The sequence below is a fragment of the Trematomus bernacchii genome, unplaced genomic scaffold, assembly GCF_902827165.1.
Source record: "Trematomus bernacchii unplaced genomic scaffold, fTreBer1.1, whole genome shotgun sequence".
NCBI lineage: Eukaryota > Metazoa > Chordata > Actinopteri > Perciformes > Nototheniidae > Trematomus > Trematomus bernacchii.
In genome coordinates this window covers 501,555-521,459 of record NW_022987771.1, presented here as the reverse complement: position 1 = coordinate 521,459, position 19,905 = coordinate 501,555, and the positions used below count along the sequence as shown (strand labels likewise).

Genomic DNA, 19,905 nt, shown 5'->3' with positions numbered 1-19,905 from the left:
CGAAAAATATGTAAGAAGGAAGTTTGATTTGATGTCTGGATTGTATTCAGCTTTATTTCAAGGTGCTGACAAAGCTGAACAATTCATCATATTATTTTTTTAAATGTACAATATGTTTCATATAAACCATTGCATATTTTTCGCATTAAACCTGTTTATCATTTACTATAAAATGGGGGAAATGGCAAATTAACATTACCAAAGTGATCTGCTTGTCTTTCCAATAGCCAGAGATGTGTGTTAAAATTTAAATGTACATTATGTTATAAAAGTTGTACGTTTTCTAAATTGTTGATATTTACCTACAACTATTGAGCGTTTGTCAACATTTTAAATTTGAACTAATGTATTAATGAAATACCTAACAAAGTATAAATAACTGATCATTTCAGCTGTTAAGTGATTTATTGTGGGGAAAAAACTGTTCATTTGTGTGACCAGTGTGCGTTTTTAGACAAACTGATCTACAAAATATTTACTTTTGACCTTAAATGGAGCAGAAGAGCTGAGTTTTAGCATCAATTTCACATCCAAATAAAACAAAAAGCCAACTTTAAGAAGGTTTATTTATGAAACACTACAGTGATATAAATAATAGTGGTTACAACTGATCGTCAGTACCTTGCATGATGATAGCAAAAAGGCAAAAACGTCCATTGTTGACGAAATGTCTAAAAAAAAAATCTACAAATCTAGAGTTCCCATTAGAAAATGACATTCAATTAGAGCAATACTATTTACACATTTATATACATTGCTTAAGAAATAAAAAAATCCAGTTCTGTACAAAGCGACTTTTTAAGGTCAACTGTTGCTTGATGTCGATTATGACAGTTGTTAATGTCAGCCAAAAAAGCTTCTGCACTGTTTTTAATAGGCCTCAGGTGTATGATAGAATATTTGGACAAAATGTCTTTAAAAATCATCATTTTGAATTATCCATTCATAATTAAACTTGTCAAGACTACAAAGTACAGAAGCATACTTGTAACCATCCCGTCATTAGGTCAGTGGTGCTTAGACCAAATCAAATCTAAACATTCTGTCGACATCTTCTGCCAAATGTTAGTGATGAAACTATTTAAGGTCAGGGAGTGTTTTGCTTCCACTGCAGATGTAGGATATACTTTTCTCCTGCCTTGTGTACACATCCTTGTCTGTCGGCCATACTGCGGAGCATCTTTGTTTCCTTTGCGGCTGAAGTGAGAGAAGCACTGATCTGTGCATTCCTCACATAGCAAACTACCTCAGAGCATGAAAAACAAAACTGCTGTCACATATGACTCAACAAGGTCCTCCACCTTATAAAGAGGGTTGGCTTTTGTCTGCTAAAGGATCAAAGCAAGTTGAATATCATCTAGTAAACATTAGTGCACCCCTGCATGTGTTGATCGGGTTTCTTAGTACGGTAAACATTTTGTTTTAGTAACTAACACTTGTCTTTTTGAAATGTGTCTTTCCACCCACATACAAATTCACTGAGTGAAGGTCCCACGAGAGGCCATCTACCTCAGGTTTTCCAGTTCTAAAATGGGGTGGGTTTAAATCAATTTCCCTCTTTTTCCCCATCTACTGTATTAGTGCAGCCATTCGGAGGGGTTAAAGGAGAGAGGGGGTCGTCCTAGGTGCCGCTGTCTGTCGCCGTGGGAGAGTCTGGAGAGGCTGCTGTCGCCGTTGACGACTGATCCGTGCTCTGGGACGGCAGGACGTCTTTAGGCCAGTGAAGTTGACTCATTCTCTGATGCAGCTCATCCAGTTCGGCCGGCAGGGGGATCCCCAGCTCCTGGTAGCGGGACAGAGCCTCGAACCAGTCCTCCAGCTTCAGGAAAGGTGGTCTAAAGGGAGGAGGGGGGGCACACAGAGAGATTTGAGGTTAAAACTTGACTGACAAGGTTGAGAGAAAACATGAGGAAGCAATCTGGCGGCAGAGGCGTGTCAGGCGGCCAGGTTGAGACGGCATCTGTTTTCTTCAGTTGTTTTTCCCTCCCACTGCCTCTAAAGCCTCTTGGGATCAAACAACTGGCTGGGTTATTATCCCTCAAGGTGAAGGCAGACTTATTTGACATGTGGCCATTTAAAATGAGTGATAAATACTTATTTTCCATATCCCTTTGAAATAATTCCCTCATGTTGCTGCACAACTGTTGCATAACTCTGCAATTGTTCTCTTTCAGGTTTTTAGGGAGTGCTCAACCACTGCTTTTAATAATAAACAAGTATTATCTATTGTGACAACAGCAGGCGCTCACCGGTTGTCGGGTGTGAGGTCACAGCAGGCCACTGTCAGAGGGAAGAAGGCTGTGGGACAGTCGTCAGGGACGAACTTCTCCACAAACTTGCCGACATTCAGGCCGAAGTCCAGAGTCCTGGGGAGACACTCGGGGTCTGCATAGACTTTTCCAATGATCTACACGACAAAGAAGGAGGAAGTAAGTGTCAATAAGTCAAAAAGTAGACGCATACTTGAGAATGGCATGGGGAAAAAAATAAAGCAAAGGCCATAACATGTTGCAGCCAAAACCACAATGGCATCTACTTTGCATATTGTCAAATCAATTGTAGGTCTTTAAGGATTTGAAAGTTGTTATGCAATCCTATATTTTGACATGGTTTAAATGAGGACAAGCTGTTTTGAATTATATGATTTCTGTTTTTCTTGAGTCTCAAGATCCTCACATCCAGTGTTTTAGTGTTTTAGAAAATCCAGATCAATCTGGATAAAAACAGCGTGTTCTTACCTCACAGAGCATGATTCCAAAAGAGAAAATGTCCACCTTCTCATCATAGCGTTTACCTGTAAAACATTTAGTTGAAAGGATAAGTAAATACACTCATTGACTCACATCATTTCATATCCAATGAATCAAGTTTGTAATTCATGTTGTTGTCAGTGGCTCACCATTCAGCATCTCTGGAGCCATCCAGTAAGGGTTTCCAACCACAGTGTAGCGCTTCTTCCGGTCGATTCGTCTGAACACCCTCTTCTTGCCGTTTGGTTTTTCAGGTGCAGGTTTAACTTTTTCCTCGACTACGAGTCGGGACAGTCCAAAGTCTGCAACGACCACGGTGTTGTCCTGTTGAAATATGAAGCCTAATGGTTAACTTGACTTACAGTTAGCAGTCACATTACTTTAAAAGTGTATCTTTTTCAGACACAGCTAAGAAAAGGTTGATCCTACTAACCGACCGTTCACAGAATGTTAAACAACTTTTAGTGACTCATTGAAGTAGAATCAATAACCTAATATCCAGAAGTGGATACTTTAAAAAATATATATTGTCTTGTGTTACCATTAAACTTTGATAAACTTTACAGCTATTCTTGGTCATATACACTGTCGGCAAATCACAGGGCTGGGACTACTATTAGAGCAAAATGCACGCCAACTTTTCTCAGTTCATGAAACGTACAAATAGTTCCCACCCTTTATTATCATTGTTTGGATTTAATGATGGGTAATGGCTGGCAAGATGCCATGTCACACCTACCAGTTTAACCAGGCAGTTGTGAGAATTGAGGTCTCGGTGTATGATGCTCATTGAGTGAAGGTAGGCCTGAAACAAAGAGGAAACAAAATCACTTTTATATAGTAAAACTTTTAAACATGTCCACACAACTTCTGTGACTGATGCCAACTGAATTCCTTTAGCTGTGACATTGAGCACGTTTACACACATTTGGGCATCTGAAAAAGCAGCCAAAGATTTCACTTAATGTCTTTGCAAGAGGCCAACTCACCATGCCAGAAGCGATGCTCTTTGCAAAGCTCACCCTTTGCTCCCATGGAAACGGATCCTGTCAGTCACATGAAAAGACAACAAAAACAAGAGTGAGAAATGAATACAAATTCCCCCAGAGGGGAGCAAAGCACTTTAAATTGAACCTGGGAACACTTTCCACAACTCTTCTCATTCCACATATTGGCCTAGATGACATGTCAGCCAGCCCACTAAAGAGTGGAGAGCCCCCCCATCAGTGGAGAGACAGTAGATAGTTAGATTTACTTCAGGAAAGCCCCCTCCCACAGTACTGTTGCACAGAGTTTTTTTGTTGTACTCCACCGTGAAGGACAAGAGGAAGAGGTTCATTCAATCAAGCCGTTTAACTCACCGTGTCTCTGATGAAGTCTTTCAACGTGCCTCCTTCGATATACTCAGTTATCAAATTAAGCCTCTTGTCCTTATAGAGCACACCGATAAATTTCAAGACGTGGGGATGTTCCAGACATCGCATCACTTTGACCTGAAGCAGAAACAGAATTCAAATGTTTACCATTATGACTGGCAATTGTGGAAACATGTGATGTGCTTCAGTTTTAAGTTTAAGAAATCACAGCTTCATGCTGCAGATAACAAACCTCCTTAAGGAAATCCTTCTGGGTCTCTTCATCACAACGGATCAGCTCCTTCATCACCATCACTTCTCCTGTGGCTTTGAGAGTCACCTGTTAAGACAAAAGTATTACTTGAAGCCCATGGCGTTGAAAAACCAAGAAGTTCCAAATCCAGTTGGAGGCTGACCTTAATAGCCTGTCCGAAGAAGCCTTTCCCTAAGATCTCCCCGTGGATGAGGTCACATGGGCGGAAGATGCGATGGGAGCAGCTATTGGAGGATCTCAGGGACTCCGAGCGGCCGATGTCTCGGGAGATAAAAGGCATGTCTTTGGGAGAGTTCGGCCCGGGCGACGTGCATATGCTGCTACTGCGTCTGTAACAGAGAGAATACGGATGATTGATATAAAACGATAAACTCATCTAGACCCATAATATCATATTTTATTTCACGTGTATTTAGTTGACTAATTCCTGCATTTTACTTTTACTTCTTCATTTCCTTTTATGTCTTAAATGTCTGTTGCACTGTTGGAGGAGCCTGGGAGTTAAGATTTCCCATTGTCAAGAACTAGGGCGTAACTGTTTTGCATATGACAACAAAAGCCTTTGAATGTTTGACACGAAATACAAGCTGTGTGTGTTTTTGGATGCTCTCACATACCTCAAAGACCTCCTCTTCAGAGTGCCGTCGTCCACCACGTCGGTTCTCTCCAGGACGGCACCAGACGGGGAGGACAGACGCATGCGGGACGTGGCCGGGACCCCCAGGTTTGTACTGGGCGACCCCAGCCTGAGGCGGTCCAAACGCTGCCGGACCGGGTCGTACTCGATGAGCAGCTGCAGCGTGTGACTGGTGCGGTGAATCAGGTCATCCACCTTAACCAATGAGAGTTGAACACGTTTTAAATTATTACTTACTGGGAATACATCAGAGATTCTAAATCCTGATTTTTTTTCTGAACATTTAATTAAACAACATCCTTGACAGTGAGTCTCATATGACATGTGTAGAGATACAAATAATACTGTTAGAAAAGTACAATATAAAATAACAATTATGAATATAAAAGTATAAGAGATACAGAGATTGCAATAATGTGTGTCCCTTTGCTATATACCTTATAACAGGTGACCACTTCTCTAAACACAGGCCACGATTTATTTCAACAATAACATTGATTTTACAATTATTTTTATTTGATTTTTCCTAGCTTTTATTTCATATTTGTTAGTTATTGGTGTAGAAGAAGACCAATTCCTTTCTATCCGAGTCCGATAACCACAGATAGCTTAAATGAACGCAGTGTAATAGAGAGAGGTATTTCTGTTGTTATTTAGCCTACCCTCATTGATATAAATGGGGTAGACAACATATTAAAAACACCTCTCTGTCTTTTCAATACCTCTCTAAAACAATTTCAACAAACTGTCAATATGCCTGCATGAAGGAGAGTTCTTTCATGACTGTTGGTTTTAGACTGTATTCGTTTTATGTGTACCTACTAAACTGGTAACGGATTGTACCTGCACCAAAGCACATGACTTTAAATCAGATTAACTGTCAAACTGAATCAAAGACCATGACTTTATGCTGCATAAGTAATGCAACCTATAAGATGGGATACTACGTGCAGTCCTTCCACTTACCGTTCTCACCCAGCTGAAGAATGTATAAATGATCGGGGAATGTCAGGAATGCCGAAAATGACGTTTGCATGTGTTGTGTAGAACAAGAACATAGCTTTGCAAATTGCTCTCAAGGAATGGACGTGCCCTTAATAGCAACACTAATTAGTTCCATTTGAAGAGCTTCAGATCCTGTATCTCTCCATGAGAATCAGAGATGTGTGCGAGGTGTAAACCCACCTCCTCCTGCATCAGTGTCCCGACGGGAAGGCCATTAATCTCCAGAATCCTGTCCCCGACGTGGATGGCGTTTCGGACCTCTGGACTGATGAGCATGCCTCTGACTCTAAACAAAACATAAACAACACCTGCATGTGAGTATTAGCACTACAAGGAATGATTTAGAGAGATTAAGGAGAACTGGAACACACTCATATCCATACAATAACTACCTTTCTTGCACACTCACAAACAAACCAGTGCCCTGCTATTTAGCAGACCTATAATCAGTTTAACATGTGGTCCCGCATTAACACAGATGCAGATGTGAGCCTCCCTCAGGTCCCACTTACTCTTTGACCTGCACACTCGCTGAGCCGCTGACGTCCCTGGACACCGTGACGGAGAAGCCCCTCTTGCCATTGGCTGCTGAGGGCATGGAGATGAGAGTCACTGTGTGAGGCAGCGAGTCGAGGACAGACTCGTGTGAGCGCTTCTCCAACATGGGTGTAAGAACCTCCTGCTTATAGCACTTCCCACTGCACACACAGAGAAAAGGAGTGAATCACTGCATACCTGTTGTTAAGTTACTTTGCAATTCTGTAAAGGAGTCATGAAATAAGGACCAACAAGGAACATTAACTTGAGGACACTTATTTTTAGTCCATCTTTGACTAAGAAATAAGATAAGATAGTACTTTATCGATCCCAATTTGGGAAATGTTTGTGTTGCAGCAGCATAAAAGACATGGCATTGTACAATACAAATTAAAAAGACTAGGATATAATAGGAATAAACAAAAAAGTTGAAAATATACGTGTTGAATTCACACATTAACAATAACAATATATAAAGAAAGTTATTATATATACACATCTAACTAACATGATACCTGAAATCAAACAAACATTTCCTCTTGGAGTGACAATGAAACCATGTAGTACAATTAAATGTCTTAAAGGCCTCTATGAAAATACAGTTACGGTAAAAGAAAGCACAAATAAGAACTCTAACTAAAACATGTTGTCTTCACGTTCAATAACACCATTTCTTCCACCCTTTACTTTCACACGATCTAATTAACATACACATTGAGACTGGTGTTTCAAATATGTTAACTCACAGCTGCATGTGTTCATAGCTCTCTTAAAAAAAACAAAGGATTGATCAGGTCTCTTACCAGTAGAGTTTGGATCGCTCCACTAAAGCGTAGGTATCCCGGTCCTCAATCACCACCTTGCAGCTTAGACACACAAAGCACTCTGGGTGATACTTGTGTTCTCCGGCCACCTGGAACCACAAAACAAATGGTCTGATCTTCAAAATGTTCACGAGTGGAGGGAAGTAATGCTCTGACTGTAGACTGCTGTGCTCTGCTTGTCCCAGGTGAGTGTGTTGTGCGCTGCTTTATGCCCTCCTCCCCATTGAGCGGTGACACAGGCGTAACACCTGCTTTCTCTCACGTAGTCTGGAATCTGCTATGATGTCACCTTCCTCTGCAGGTCTGAGCCGCTCGTCTCTGACGTTCTCCCTCTCCCCCCCCCTGAAACCCACTCACCATCTCGTGCTTTCTTTCCCCATTAGCACCGCCTGATTTCCCTTTCTGTCATTTATGAGGCGTTTGACTTCTCTGCCTCGCTCGCATGCAAGATGAGATAATGTGTCAACCCTAAAGCACCCGAGTACTGTAATTATGCACGTACTTAAGCACGGGAAATGTTGATTTCAGGTTCAATGATAACTCAGTGTTAAGCCTACATTTTAAATGTGGTCTGCGGGTAATCTACAAAGCACCTGAGAGATGCAGAAAGAGAGTGAGGCAGTAAAACTGGGGAAATGCATAATTACAGGAAGTTATTATACTGGAACCGAGGAAAACAAATGTTTTCCAATCTTCTTTATTTTCTACCTATTTAGGGTTAAGAAAACATTTTTTATTTTAAAATATTACAGTATGTCCACTGTAGAGGACGTCAGGACCATTTTAGTTTGAAAAGACAGCCAAAATGAACAGATAGACTATGTAACGTATTATGGTTATAGAGTGGTTAATACAAGAATACATTCACCTTTATTTAAAATGTTAAAGTCATTGATCTGAACATTGCTGTTTATTTGGTCACTAAAAAACTAGTTTGGTTTTTGGTGAATCTTTCCAGATCTTCAAAGACTTTGTAGTACTGGGAAAGTACCTCATTGACTCCAGTCGGCACGGGCTGTAGGGTCATCTTGACTAGTTTTATGGATGCGGTCTCCATTTGACCATGCTCATAGAAACAAAGCTTGCATTCCTGAGGCGGAGCTCCAACAAGCCGTTTAGGACAGAGAGTGAATACACATACTATACAGAGATGCTGTATGAGAAACCAATGTGAGTTTGGAAAATTGCACAATGTAAATATATTTTAGTATACCTCAACAATGGAATTATGATCAGTAGAAATGGCCATCACATGGGACCTTTAACAAAATGTCCACTACATTGGACATTTTCAATGGGCTGGGTCCCAGGAGGATATTGATGGCACAAGCATTGATTTAGGAAGAATTTTTCAAACACATGATAAGGCCTAATTTCATCTGATATACCAATAGTATAATAAAATAAGTATAATCTTAATGATATACATTATTTGGATTAAGTCCCAGAGATGTTGACTCAAGTCGCAGTTTTGATGCCTCGTTACATGACAGAAAATAAATGACTTGACTCAGGACACGATAACTCGAATAACTTTTCTGTCTGTGTTAATTTTATGTTTTCATTTAAATGTTCATGCAAGCATAACACTGGGATATAATTGTGATGGTGAACATCCTGTGAGCCCAGCTCCTCCCCACTATAGCATTATTAGACAGGTACTAATGCATTGTCTGTTCTCTTTATAGACCAGATACTAAAGGTAATACTGCAGTATCTGGGGGGGGGGGGGGGATTTGACTTGCCTTAACATATACTGTGACGTAATCAAGAAAAAAGCACTTGGGAGTTGTTTGAGATTTGGACCAGTTGTGGAATGTATCTGAAGTACATTTTCTGGCGTATTGTACTTAAGTATGATTTTGAAGTACTTTACTGGAGTATTACCATTTTGTGCTGCTTCTTTTTTCTACTCCAATACATTTTGGAAACCAATATTCTACCTTTTACACATATATATATACACGCATATATTATTATAGGTGAAGATATCCAGCAGTATCATATAAAGTAATACAAATTAGCTCAACAAAAGTCATAATCCAGTGATTTAATACATTTGATTTTGAAGTGAGCTATTTTGCAATACTTAATTGACATTACTTTTACTTAAATAAGCTTTTTAAAAACAGGACATTTACAGCAACCAATACTTTTCCCACATTTGAAACTGCTCTGAGTCATTCAGTGGGTGCTGGGAAAGGAATCCCTACAGAGAGATTAGAGTGATGACAGACAAATAATTGTGACATATCTAGTCTGTCTGTAACTCCCTGCCTTAAAGCCAAAAGCACCGCAGTCACAACTCGCCTCGAGCTTCAACTACAAGACTGAGCCGTACAAACTTGACAACAAAATATCAAAGGGCAACAACCAAGTAGGTCACATTTTTGAGAGGCAAACGCAGATACATGACCCCAAATGTGCCTTAACATACCTGTTGGGGAAATATTTGACACCTTTGACCCGGTTTGCCTGCAACCTTGGGTGCTGTGCTCTCAGTGTTTTGTCTCCCTGTTCCTGCCTGATGGAGGTGTTATTGTGCTTTGCCTGTATTCTCTCAGAACCAGCTAAATACATGGGTCTGGTGTAGAGATCTTCAGAATGAGTTTGGCATCTGTTGTGTGTCAACTCGTAGCACCCGACATGTCTTGTGAATTCTCCGGCCGAAGCTCCAAATAAACCATCAGTGTTTGCCATCAAAGCTCCTGCTCTCCTCGTGTCTCTCTGAGTCCTGTCTCCATTGCTTCAGAAGTTTCCATCACAATACCTATGTTTCATCAATCAGTAAACTAATACATTATTACCACAGGACAAACCACAATAAGTGTCCTGGACTTGAAATCCTAACAAGCTGCAGCAGCTCTGACGGCTCACAATGACCCTCTCTCTTGCCGAGGGGCTGCGACGCCAAATCAGCTCCGCCAAAAACACTTGGCTTCACTGGCTGTAGAAGCAGGATGCCAATACTAAATAGAAGAGTCCATTGTGTGTGTTGCTTGGTGGCAAAAAGAAAAACTTCAGTCTGGCTCTACGTTAGACAAGTGACCCCGGTCGTGATCAGCAAGAGTTGCTGCCACCTGAATCTCATGTTTCGACTTGTTTAGACTGATTCAAGCTGGCTGACATTTGGAATAAATTCAATATAAACACTCGTGACAAATTAGAATTCTACTGTAATTTCTTTCTTACTTTCTATATACCTGCGCTGAGATCATAATTGCTACATGAAGTAAACCGGAAAATAGAACAATTTATGTGCACATAGTCACATTGCTCAAACATGTCAGGCTTCAACTTTTTGCTGCTTCATACAAACAAGAGAAATCTGTCAGAACAGAAACATAATCGGTCTTATTGAAGGGTTTAAGGAGAGTGAGTCAACCCTAACACAACAAACGAAGGCCCCGCTAAACCGTAACCTGAACATTAGGTAGGAGAGGAGAAAAACGCAAAAAATAAACAGAAAGTCAACTGTATAGAAGAACATTGGAAACAGAAAGAATGATGTTTACAAAATCTGTTTTTTTGTTGTCATCGGGGGAAAATCCCTGTATTCAAAAGTGGTCCTTACATCTTCTATGCCAGTTTCTTTGGAAATGTAAGAATTATATTATATATATCAATGAAACTTTTCATTTGTAGAGGAAAGAATGTGTGATTTCCACCTATAAAAGTCTATGTAAACCCATACAGAAAATGATATGAGTGAGGATAATATATACAGAGCCACCTCACAACAGACGACTGAATAAGGTGAGCTCTAAAACCAACCCCATGTCCGAGCGTCTTTTCACGAGAACCTCTGTGTACTTGGTGAACCATGAAAGAACCTCTGTGCAGAACAAGTGAGGTCCACAGCCTAATCTGCTACGTTTAGCAGCGACACCAATTTTACAAGTATAAGCCATCTGTAAAAGTAATAACTGGAGAAACTGGAACACAGAGAGCTTTGACATGCTCTGTGGGCATGCTGGTATTATTTAAGAGGAGGAAATGGTTGGCAATTGTAATTCAATCAAGGCAGACTTTAAAACTTTAAACGCCTGGCAATCACATAGAGAAAACCTACAAATAGTTTTGACCCTGTGCTAGGTTTTATTATAGTGACGCATCACGCAATCACAAAGCAGAAAATGGCAAAAGCGAAACGACACCTCTGGCACAAGATCTTAGCATTATTGGTTTGAAAACACTATTTCAAGTTTCTCCTGAGGGTGGAGTCAGAATGAGATACCAAGTAGGCATTACAAAAGTGCTCCAGCAGTTTAGCATAGCACTCTCAGGTCGGACTTCCTTGTATCCAACACTTCCCTTCCCCTTTTATACCTCAGAAAGGCTTTTGATACATCCTTCCTGCCTGGAGAATATCAATGTCTTTTTACAGGAGGGTTCTACTTTGACACACAACCATAAGAGTTTCCCTTTAACCTCAATTCATCTTAATCATACTTGGAAAACAGTTTCATAACGTGTGATGTTAATTCATTCACATTGCCTACACATCTCTTGAAAACAGTATAATATATGTTGAAACACCTGCACTTTTTGAAAGAACATCCATGTGTTTGCAACTTATATATATCAATATTCCAATTACTTGTATATAGACTATTCTGCACTATTTCTATTATATTTTATTTACTATTATACTTGTCATAACTACACTGTAGCTATGTACAAATGACAATAAAAGCCTTGAATCTTGACCAATAGGTGCAGCGGACTCACCATAGTGGGTCCAGTCATGAGCAGAGAGCAGCCGTGACAGAGCTCTCCGAACTTCTCCCAGTAGTGTTTGCGACAGTACAGCTTTCCCTCCTTCTCATAGTACCAGTTGGTCAGGAGATCACAGCACACAGAACACCTGAGAGGACACAAACAGTCTCGGTCACGTACGTACGTTACAAAATACACCAACAGAAGAGTGACGAGATAATGGATGAGAGGTTGGGATTCTTTGCATCTGTGAAGCAATCACCTCCAAGGGGATATGGCAGACACTCAAAAGCACAATGAATTATTACGAAAGGAAATACTTTAAAAAGGGTACGACGTTCTCGTTTGAAAGATCCTCATGAAGCATCAATTCAATGTCGTGTAATAAAGTGTTGTGTCACCACTCTCTTAATAAATGATCAATTCCTCTATAGCATTATAAGAAGGGGTTCCTATTCTACTTATGGCTGCACCTCACCCTCAAGAATATATGATCGCCAAAGACTATTACTCTCAGCTTGTGCACATGTCATTAAATATTCTTTAAAAGTATGTGTCTGAGCACTTTGACAACAAATGATGTAGGAGCTGAGAAAACGGGAGAAAAGAGAAACAGAAAAATGCAATAATTTGAACCATCAGCCAAACTATGTGACCAATCCAAACCCATTCCTCAAATAACAAATACATTGCATTAAAATACCATTGATTGGTGCTGAATGGTAAACGAGAGCCCACAGAGAAACCATAAATCAGCCTGCTGGAAACAATACTCTCATCTCTGAGGTTTGGAGACAGGAACATTAGCTGGGGGCCATGTTCCAGCCGACGTACTTTTCTCTGAGTTTAACAAGGTGCACGGGCAGGCACAGCAAATATGTTGTTCCTAAGATCTGCTGGGGCTTGCACGAATTTGTGCTTTGTGTTTTGATTTTAGAAAAAGTGACAGCTCAAAAAGTTGTTCCATCTTTGAGAAAGGATTATCTTGCAAGCACTGGCAGATGGTCAACGTTTGGTTACCAATAAGGCTGCTATAATACTTTCCAGCTCTTTAAAAGGATCCAGTTGTTTGGGGGGGGAAACTGCACGACTACTTTGAAAAACAACTAGAATCTTTCAAAACAAGTTAAAAAAATCTCTACAGGGCCTCAGATTGTCTGGTTGTTTTTTCTGCAGTTTGTTCTTGCAGTTACTTAACAACCTCCTTATTCTGCATTTTTTTAATCTAGGTCAGAGTAAATAACAACAAAGCTGTATGTTAGCCTTGTGGTCAAAGGTGCAAACTATATAACTAACATCATGGGTTCAGTCAGGAACGTTGATCAAGTGATGTAAGTTAATCTGTCTGCCACTATCTCTTATCAACTGAGGGGGAAGTCTACCAAAGGAGAAATTCTAAAATAAAATAAAAAGTCAGTATTAAGACTTTCTGACTCTGTTTTATGGAATAATAAATAATCACTGATCCAAGCTGTCACCCGACCAGACGCTTTGAATTAAGGGGACATTTTTAGCTCTCAGTGCGTTCAGAGTGAGGAATGCTGAAGTCGCCTGCTGACTGGATCGCACCTGAAGGTTTTGAACGATCCTCGAACAAGCTGCACTGGTTATGCAAAATGGTGGCAGCAGTTTCGACTGCCAAAATACGATCAAGCATGAACTACTCTGAGATCAGGTTGCAGACATTGACTGCAATCCTGCTGCAGCATCCAGACTCTGCAAGGGCTTCAACTGTTTCTCAACCTTCTTGGTTTCTACGTCAACGCTGCTAAAACAGGGTATATGCAGGAATCCTGAAGTCAAATGTAATACCTTTTAAGACATTTTTTAAGACCCTTTCCATACATTTTAAGACCTCATCACCACTTGGAGTTCTAACCGGTTACATTGGTGACACACTTTACCTCACATTGACTATATACAGTATTGATTGTCCTTCCTCCTTATCTTCCAACCATTTGGACGCAAACTTGCATTTCCCCATAACGATGTTGTTTAACAACCGGCGTAAACAGACCTTCGCGCTATCAAGCAGTGAGCGTGCGATGTCCTGTTCAGATGACGTCAAATCTAACTGGATGCCATAAATAAACTACACAGAATCACACTACACACCTACGCAATGATTACATTCAGGCAAACTGTAGAATACAACCTCTTTGGACAATTGATATACTTATTGAAAACAAGCTACAAAATGGAATACCTTGGAAAATGCCGTTTAATACTTTTTAATAGCCTTAATTTTCGCTAAATTGATTTACCAACTTTGAATACTTTTTAAGACCCCGCGGACACCCTGTAAAAGTGAGCGGTGACGAAGTGAGGACACATGAATCACGATGGATGACGTGTGTCACTGCCGTCTGGGTTTTATTTTGAAACTAAAGTTAAAGAAATGGGACTGGAAAACTTGTCCCGGTAATTCCCCCTGAACTCCTGATTCAAAAATAGGTGTTGCAATACACGGCCATTTTTAGGATCAACAATAATAACAAACTTCCAACTGACACTGCACTTCCTGATTAACAACTATATTTTATTTCAGGCTTTGGTAAGATGGCAAGGACGGGAAGCTCTTCTGTTCTTTTGCAATATCGCTCTCCGAGTGCTCATGTGCTTCAAACAAATGTTTTAATTCAGAAATATCACTTTTGCATTTTTAACCTTTGAGTTCTGTGCTGGCAGCAGCTCCCAGCAGAGCCTCGTGCATCACGCTGCAGATAGAGTTGATCCAGGCCTATTGACTTTGGCAAAGATTTCAGATATTTCAAAGAGTTCTGGCATAACTTAAAAAGGAACCTTGTTATAGAGGGATGACCATTAGTCTGTCTGTGTTGTGGACAGAAAGCAGAGAGAGAGGGAAATACAAGATGTCTTTTTACATCAAACAACAAATGTGTGAAACAGGTCTGTACTTCTAGGATAAAAGAAATTAAGAGTGACTGTAAGGTCAGTGTAATAATAACTCCAGCCTGATTCATCAACTCTGACGTGATGAGGGGAAGCAGAGCTGACATTTTGCTGAGGTCAAATTTGCATGAGTAACCGGCCACTTATCGGATTTGTGTGAGTCTATGTTTGAAGAATGCCAAACACTGTCGATGCAGAATTACATTCCTGTCAATAAAACTATTGAAATCAGGCTCTAGTCGGTTTAGTAATATATAAAGCTTTGTGTTGCAGTTTTGACATTTCTGAAAATACGTGTTACGTGCTATTAACAAATGGTGTTGTAATTATTCAGTGTGTCTACCTGATTTTACTGGCAGGTTTATTAAGTACATATATTATACAGTTATTCAATATGCAAATCCAAGGGATCAAGATAAAAACCGATTTCATTATTTTATGCATTTTTGCTCGTAAATCATTCAAGTTTCTTTTACTTGGAAAAATAACGCAGTATTGGTCTAGCTAAGGAATAAACAACATACTGTTAGGATCAGTATTGCCTGGTGATAACGATGCACTGTAGTGGTCCAATCAGATGAAAGACACACACACAGACAGAGAGACACACAACGAAGAGAAAGACTTGTGAAAAGTGCAGTATTCAAATTGGTATGCAAGACATTCAGTATGTGTCCAGGTGTGGCTGTAAAAACAATAACGTCTACCTTGTCCGCCTAGCTCTGAACAAAAAGCATTCCTCGACAAAACCCGCTGATAAACTATAATTATTTCCCTTTATATCCCCATAATACACCAAGATAAAGTGATGTAAGGCAGCTTATAAAAACACCTGACTTCCCTGTAAACGGACTGGTGGTGAATGGGGGGGGGGGCGTACACGCTCAGGTGGTTCTTCAATGAACAATGCACTGCCTGCACTAACACTACAGAGTAAACATTACCCATTTCCTTAAATTCCTGCTGGAGTGTATTCTTTTGTGGGAGCATGAAATGGAGATACTAAGAGAGGGACCGAATGTTTTGGCCTCGAAGAGCTGAAGAGGGAGTGTTTCACTTTAAAAACGGGACCTTATCTTTGGGCGTGGGACTCTTGTGCTCCAAACGTTCTCCGCAAAAACCTCTTTCCAAGGAGTGGAGTGACAAATGTTTCAGCATTCATAGCACAAGCAGTGTGTTGCTAATGTTATTATACTTTGTTTACATGTCATGGTAACTTCTGAATTCATCAACAAAGATCTGCTGATATTTGTGAATACAAATTCTGTCATCCAGCTGAAAAACAGACTGACAAACCAACAAAGTCCTTGCCAAAGGGTACAAATGTAATGTTTCTCAAAATCTATGTGTGTTTTTTTATTTATTTTCACACTTTTCTTTTTGTTGATTTGGTATTTTATATTGCACATTACAAATAAAATACAATATTGCATATATTTTGTGTGACACTCTTCTTTACATGGATATTTTACCTCGAATAATGAAATCTGAAGGGATCAAGGCGACTAAATAAATATATGCTCATCAACTTGAATGAAAAATATAAAAGCACAATACTCGACTTTTACGGCTAAGAATAATAATAACATCTGCAGCTTTATCACTTCCATCCAAGATGAAAAGATTACAGGACAAGATTTGGGGGGGGGAAACACAACAAAGGACTCTGCAGTCGATGTCTGAGACAGCAGACTCACATCTCTGAATCGCTGTCTAGGAATGCAGAGCGCAGCCGTGCCGTTACCTATAGGCCTCAATAAAACGCCAGGTTTAGTGGAACAAAAGTGACGACAGCTTGTAAGAATCTTACACAAGGTGGAGGTTCATGGAGGGGAGAGGGGCAGCATGTGGACAATAGACAATAGGAACACCACAGGAGGGATCACACTGACTTTGTTTTCACTTTGCTTTAACATTTGCTTAACAAGTTCAGAGATGAAGGTTCATAATAATCAGTTTGCACAGACTACTTTAAACCAGATGTGCATTTCTGTAGTTGGCGTTAAACTGTGGAATTCTTTACAAATGATTTAAGGGGCTGTATAAACATCTTCAGGTTTAAGAAAATGTATAAAGAAAGAATAATTTGACAGTATGAAGTTGTTTGTGTTTTTGGTTTCATGTTACAATAAGTATTTGTAAGCAGCTTGGACTGACAGACCATTTCTTTTAGAATAAGGGTCAGGTAAAATAAGACTTTCTTCTGCCTGCACCTTTCCATCATGGGATATAAACAAACTGCTTAAAGTGTCCATGTCTTGTTTTATAATAATTGCCATGAGTGGAATAAAACTATAATAATAATAATAATTGTGTGGGGTTTAAATACAGCAGTGTGGACAAAGCTCCGAGGGAGAAGCTGCAGCTCATTTAGAGGACTGAAAATGTCTGGCTTCCTACACGTACGCAACAATATCTAATATCACGTTTTTAAAGAGTGTAACTGAAAACACGTCAGACAAAGATGCTGCAATAGGAAAGGATGCCAACAAATGTGGGGGAGCTCAGAAGAACAAAGGAAGGGATGGAGAGGATCAATGCTCAGTAACGCAGCTGTGTTAGGAGAAGCTGTATGTGTCAGCGTTTGGAAAAAATGAATTCCCAGGTGATGTAAGGTCAATGTGCTGCTGGATACCGGCTCAAAAACGTGAAGAAAGCTATTTCAGATGTGAGGAACCGCCAACACAGTCCGCAGCATTACATTGAATCTATTCTTAGGACTTTTTGGACCTGCCAGCAGTCCTCCAGACAGAGCCAGATTCCACTCGTAAAAAACAGAGGATTTTTGGATATACTGTCAGTATGCGACTTGTGCTGTGCTGCAATCTGCAACATTCACAAATCCAGGCACCCACCGATTCGTCATCTGTTTTAAAATGATATTAATTAGGCAAAGTGACTATTGAGCTATTGTCAATAACCTTTCCAACAGCAAAACAAATGTTTGATCTGAAGTGTCATCAGTTTTGCACAATCTTTACCATCTTATCTCACATTATAACAAGTGAATGTTACTGTTTATCCAAGGGGGAAAACCCCAATGAATGACACATCCTGCTGGCATGTGCAGAATGTGTCGGCAACGAGCCACAGGTTCACTGCCCCACACACAGATACCTCACTGTGGGGCAGTGACCTGTGAAACCAGAAAGCTACAATGTGGCAATCATTAAACCTCAGAGCGGAGGCAGAGAGAGTGGGCAAAGTCCTCCAGGATAGTAGGACCATTTCTCTGACCAACCTGCATCGCCCCCATGCAGAGGTTTACCAGCTGTGACAGTAGCAATGAACATCCTACATGGCTCACTTTGTGCACAGAGGCACACAAAAACAATGGTGAATTGTTAGAGAAAAAAACAGATCTAGGAGGCCCATGTTGAGGCTACAAGTCAGAAGCTTCTGGGATTATCCACAAGGCCATTTGTAAAGTAACCCAAACAGAGCAGCCAGCATGTTGACCAACAGAAAAACAACAGTTGTTTCTGTGTCAATGCAAACTCTTCCCACTCCTCTTTCAGTGAAAACAAAGCATTCATTTATCAGAGCAACAAAACTATGCTAATTTCAGAATGGAGTACTTTCAGGCATGTTTAAAATCATAATTGGGAACACTTACTGAAAGCAGGCGTTGTGCCAGGTGTCCAGGAGGACTTTCATTTGAAACGAGTCTTGGATTTCTCCTCCACATCCCGCACAGTTACAGCTCTTAGTACCTGTAAGAAATGGAAAGGTATTCAATGGAGTAGCATTGTATGCTTCAAATTCTGGTAGTAGGTATAACTGTATGTGGAACAGGCAGCGGTGTAAAGTAACTAAAGTACATTTACAATTTTGAGATACTTGTACTTTACTTGAGCAATGTTTTGCTACTTTGTACTTCTATCCAACTGCCATTCAATGATAAATACTAGTGATACTCCACTACATTAATTTAATACCTTTAGTTACCTTGCATATTTGGATTAATGTTGTGTAATATTTAATCAACACTTAAATAAGACTTTACTTACACCTGGAGCAAATTCACAAGCTACCCTGCAGCATACAAAGGAATTAAAATGAGCCACACCTTTACCAGCTTTAATAAGCACATTAATTAATCAATAATTATAATATTTTGTATGCTGTGTATGTAATTTATTATATGTAATTTATTATATGTAATGTCTTGTCTTTTATCTATGTAATGTCTTGTCTTTTATCTGGACCCTGAGTTTTGATTGATTGATTGATTGATTGATTGATTGATTGATTCAAAACATATAATTTATTATTCTTTTGGTACTTTAACTATATTTTGATGCTGATACTTTTGTACTTTTCCATGAGTAACATTTTGAATGCTGGACTTTTACTTGTAACAGAGCATTCCTACACTCTGGTACTTCTACTTGTATTGAAATACTATATCTGAGCACTTCTCCCACCTCTGAAAACAGGTATGCTCGATGTAACATTGAAATGCACAAAATTAAACTAGCAACATAGTATCAACTCGCCGTGTAACACGATAGCCTATACAAAGAAAATAATGTAACCTCTCGTTTTTATAGGTTTTAAGTTACAGCTTGAGATATTCCTCACCTTCTGGTTGCTCCATCTACTTTCTCAGAGTGTCGTCGTTATTGAAATCCTTCACAAGCTGTTCATACTGAGAGCTGCGATGCGCCGCTTCAATGTGTGATTCCTCCGCGTCGTTCACCCAGCAGGACTCGCGACTGTGGATACCTCAGTAGAAAAACAAATCCCTTTAATTGTTCACAGGAAGAAAAACAAATCAAGAAACTAAGCACACTCCTCCTGTACGAGGCTGCTTTCTTGTCGCTGGCAGGATAACTGACGTAATGCAGTCTTCACATTCCTGTACGGAGAGCGGAAGGGCTCAAAGCAG

The 19,905-nt window shown here is 39.9% G+C and overlaps 1 protein-coding gene across 1 annotated transcript; it reads right to left on the bottom strand.

The window, feature by feature from the left end:
- Positions 1 to 548: 548 nt before the first annotated feature.
- limk2 (LIM domain kinase 2) lies at positions 549 to 19,863 on the bottom strand. Its single transcript, XM_034148491.1, has 16 exons — positions 19,599 to 19,863; positions 18,631 to 18,727; positions 12,114 to 12,249; positions 7,362 to 7,471; positions 6,534 to 6,719; positions 6,202 to 6,307; positions 4,997 to 5,211; positions 4,522 to 4,708; positions 4,359 to 4,445; positions 4,112 to 4,243; positions 3,740 to 3,796; positions 3,490 to 3,555; positions 2,900 to 3,074; positions 2,739 to 2,794; positions 2,250 to 2,407; positions 549 to 1,835 (listed from the first exon to the last, which is right to left on the bottom strand). Exons 1-16 carry the CDS (start codon positions 19,612 to 19,614, stop codon positions 1,622 to 1,624), a joined length of 1,998 nt encoding a protein of 665 aa, XP_034004382.1. The 5' UTR covers positions 19,615 to 19,863; the 3' UTR covers positions 549 to 1,621.
- Positions 19,864 to 19,905: the final 42 nt, after the last annotated feature.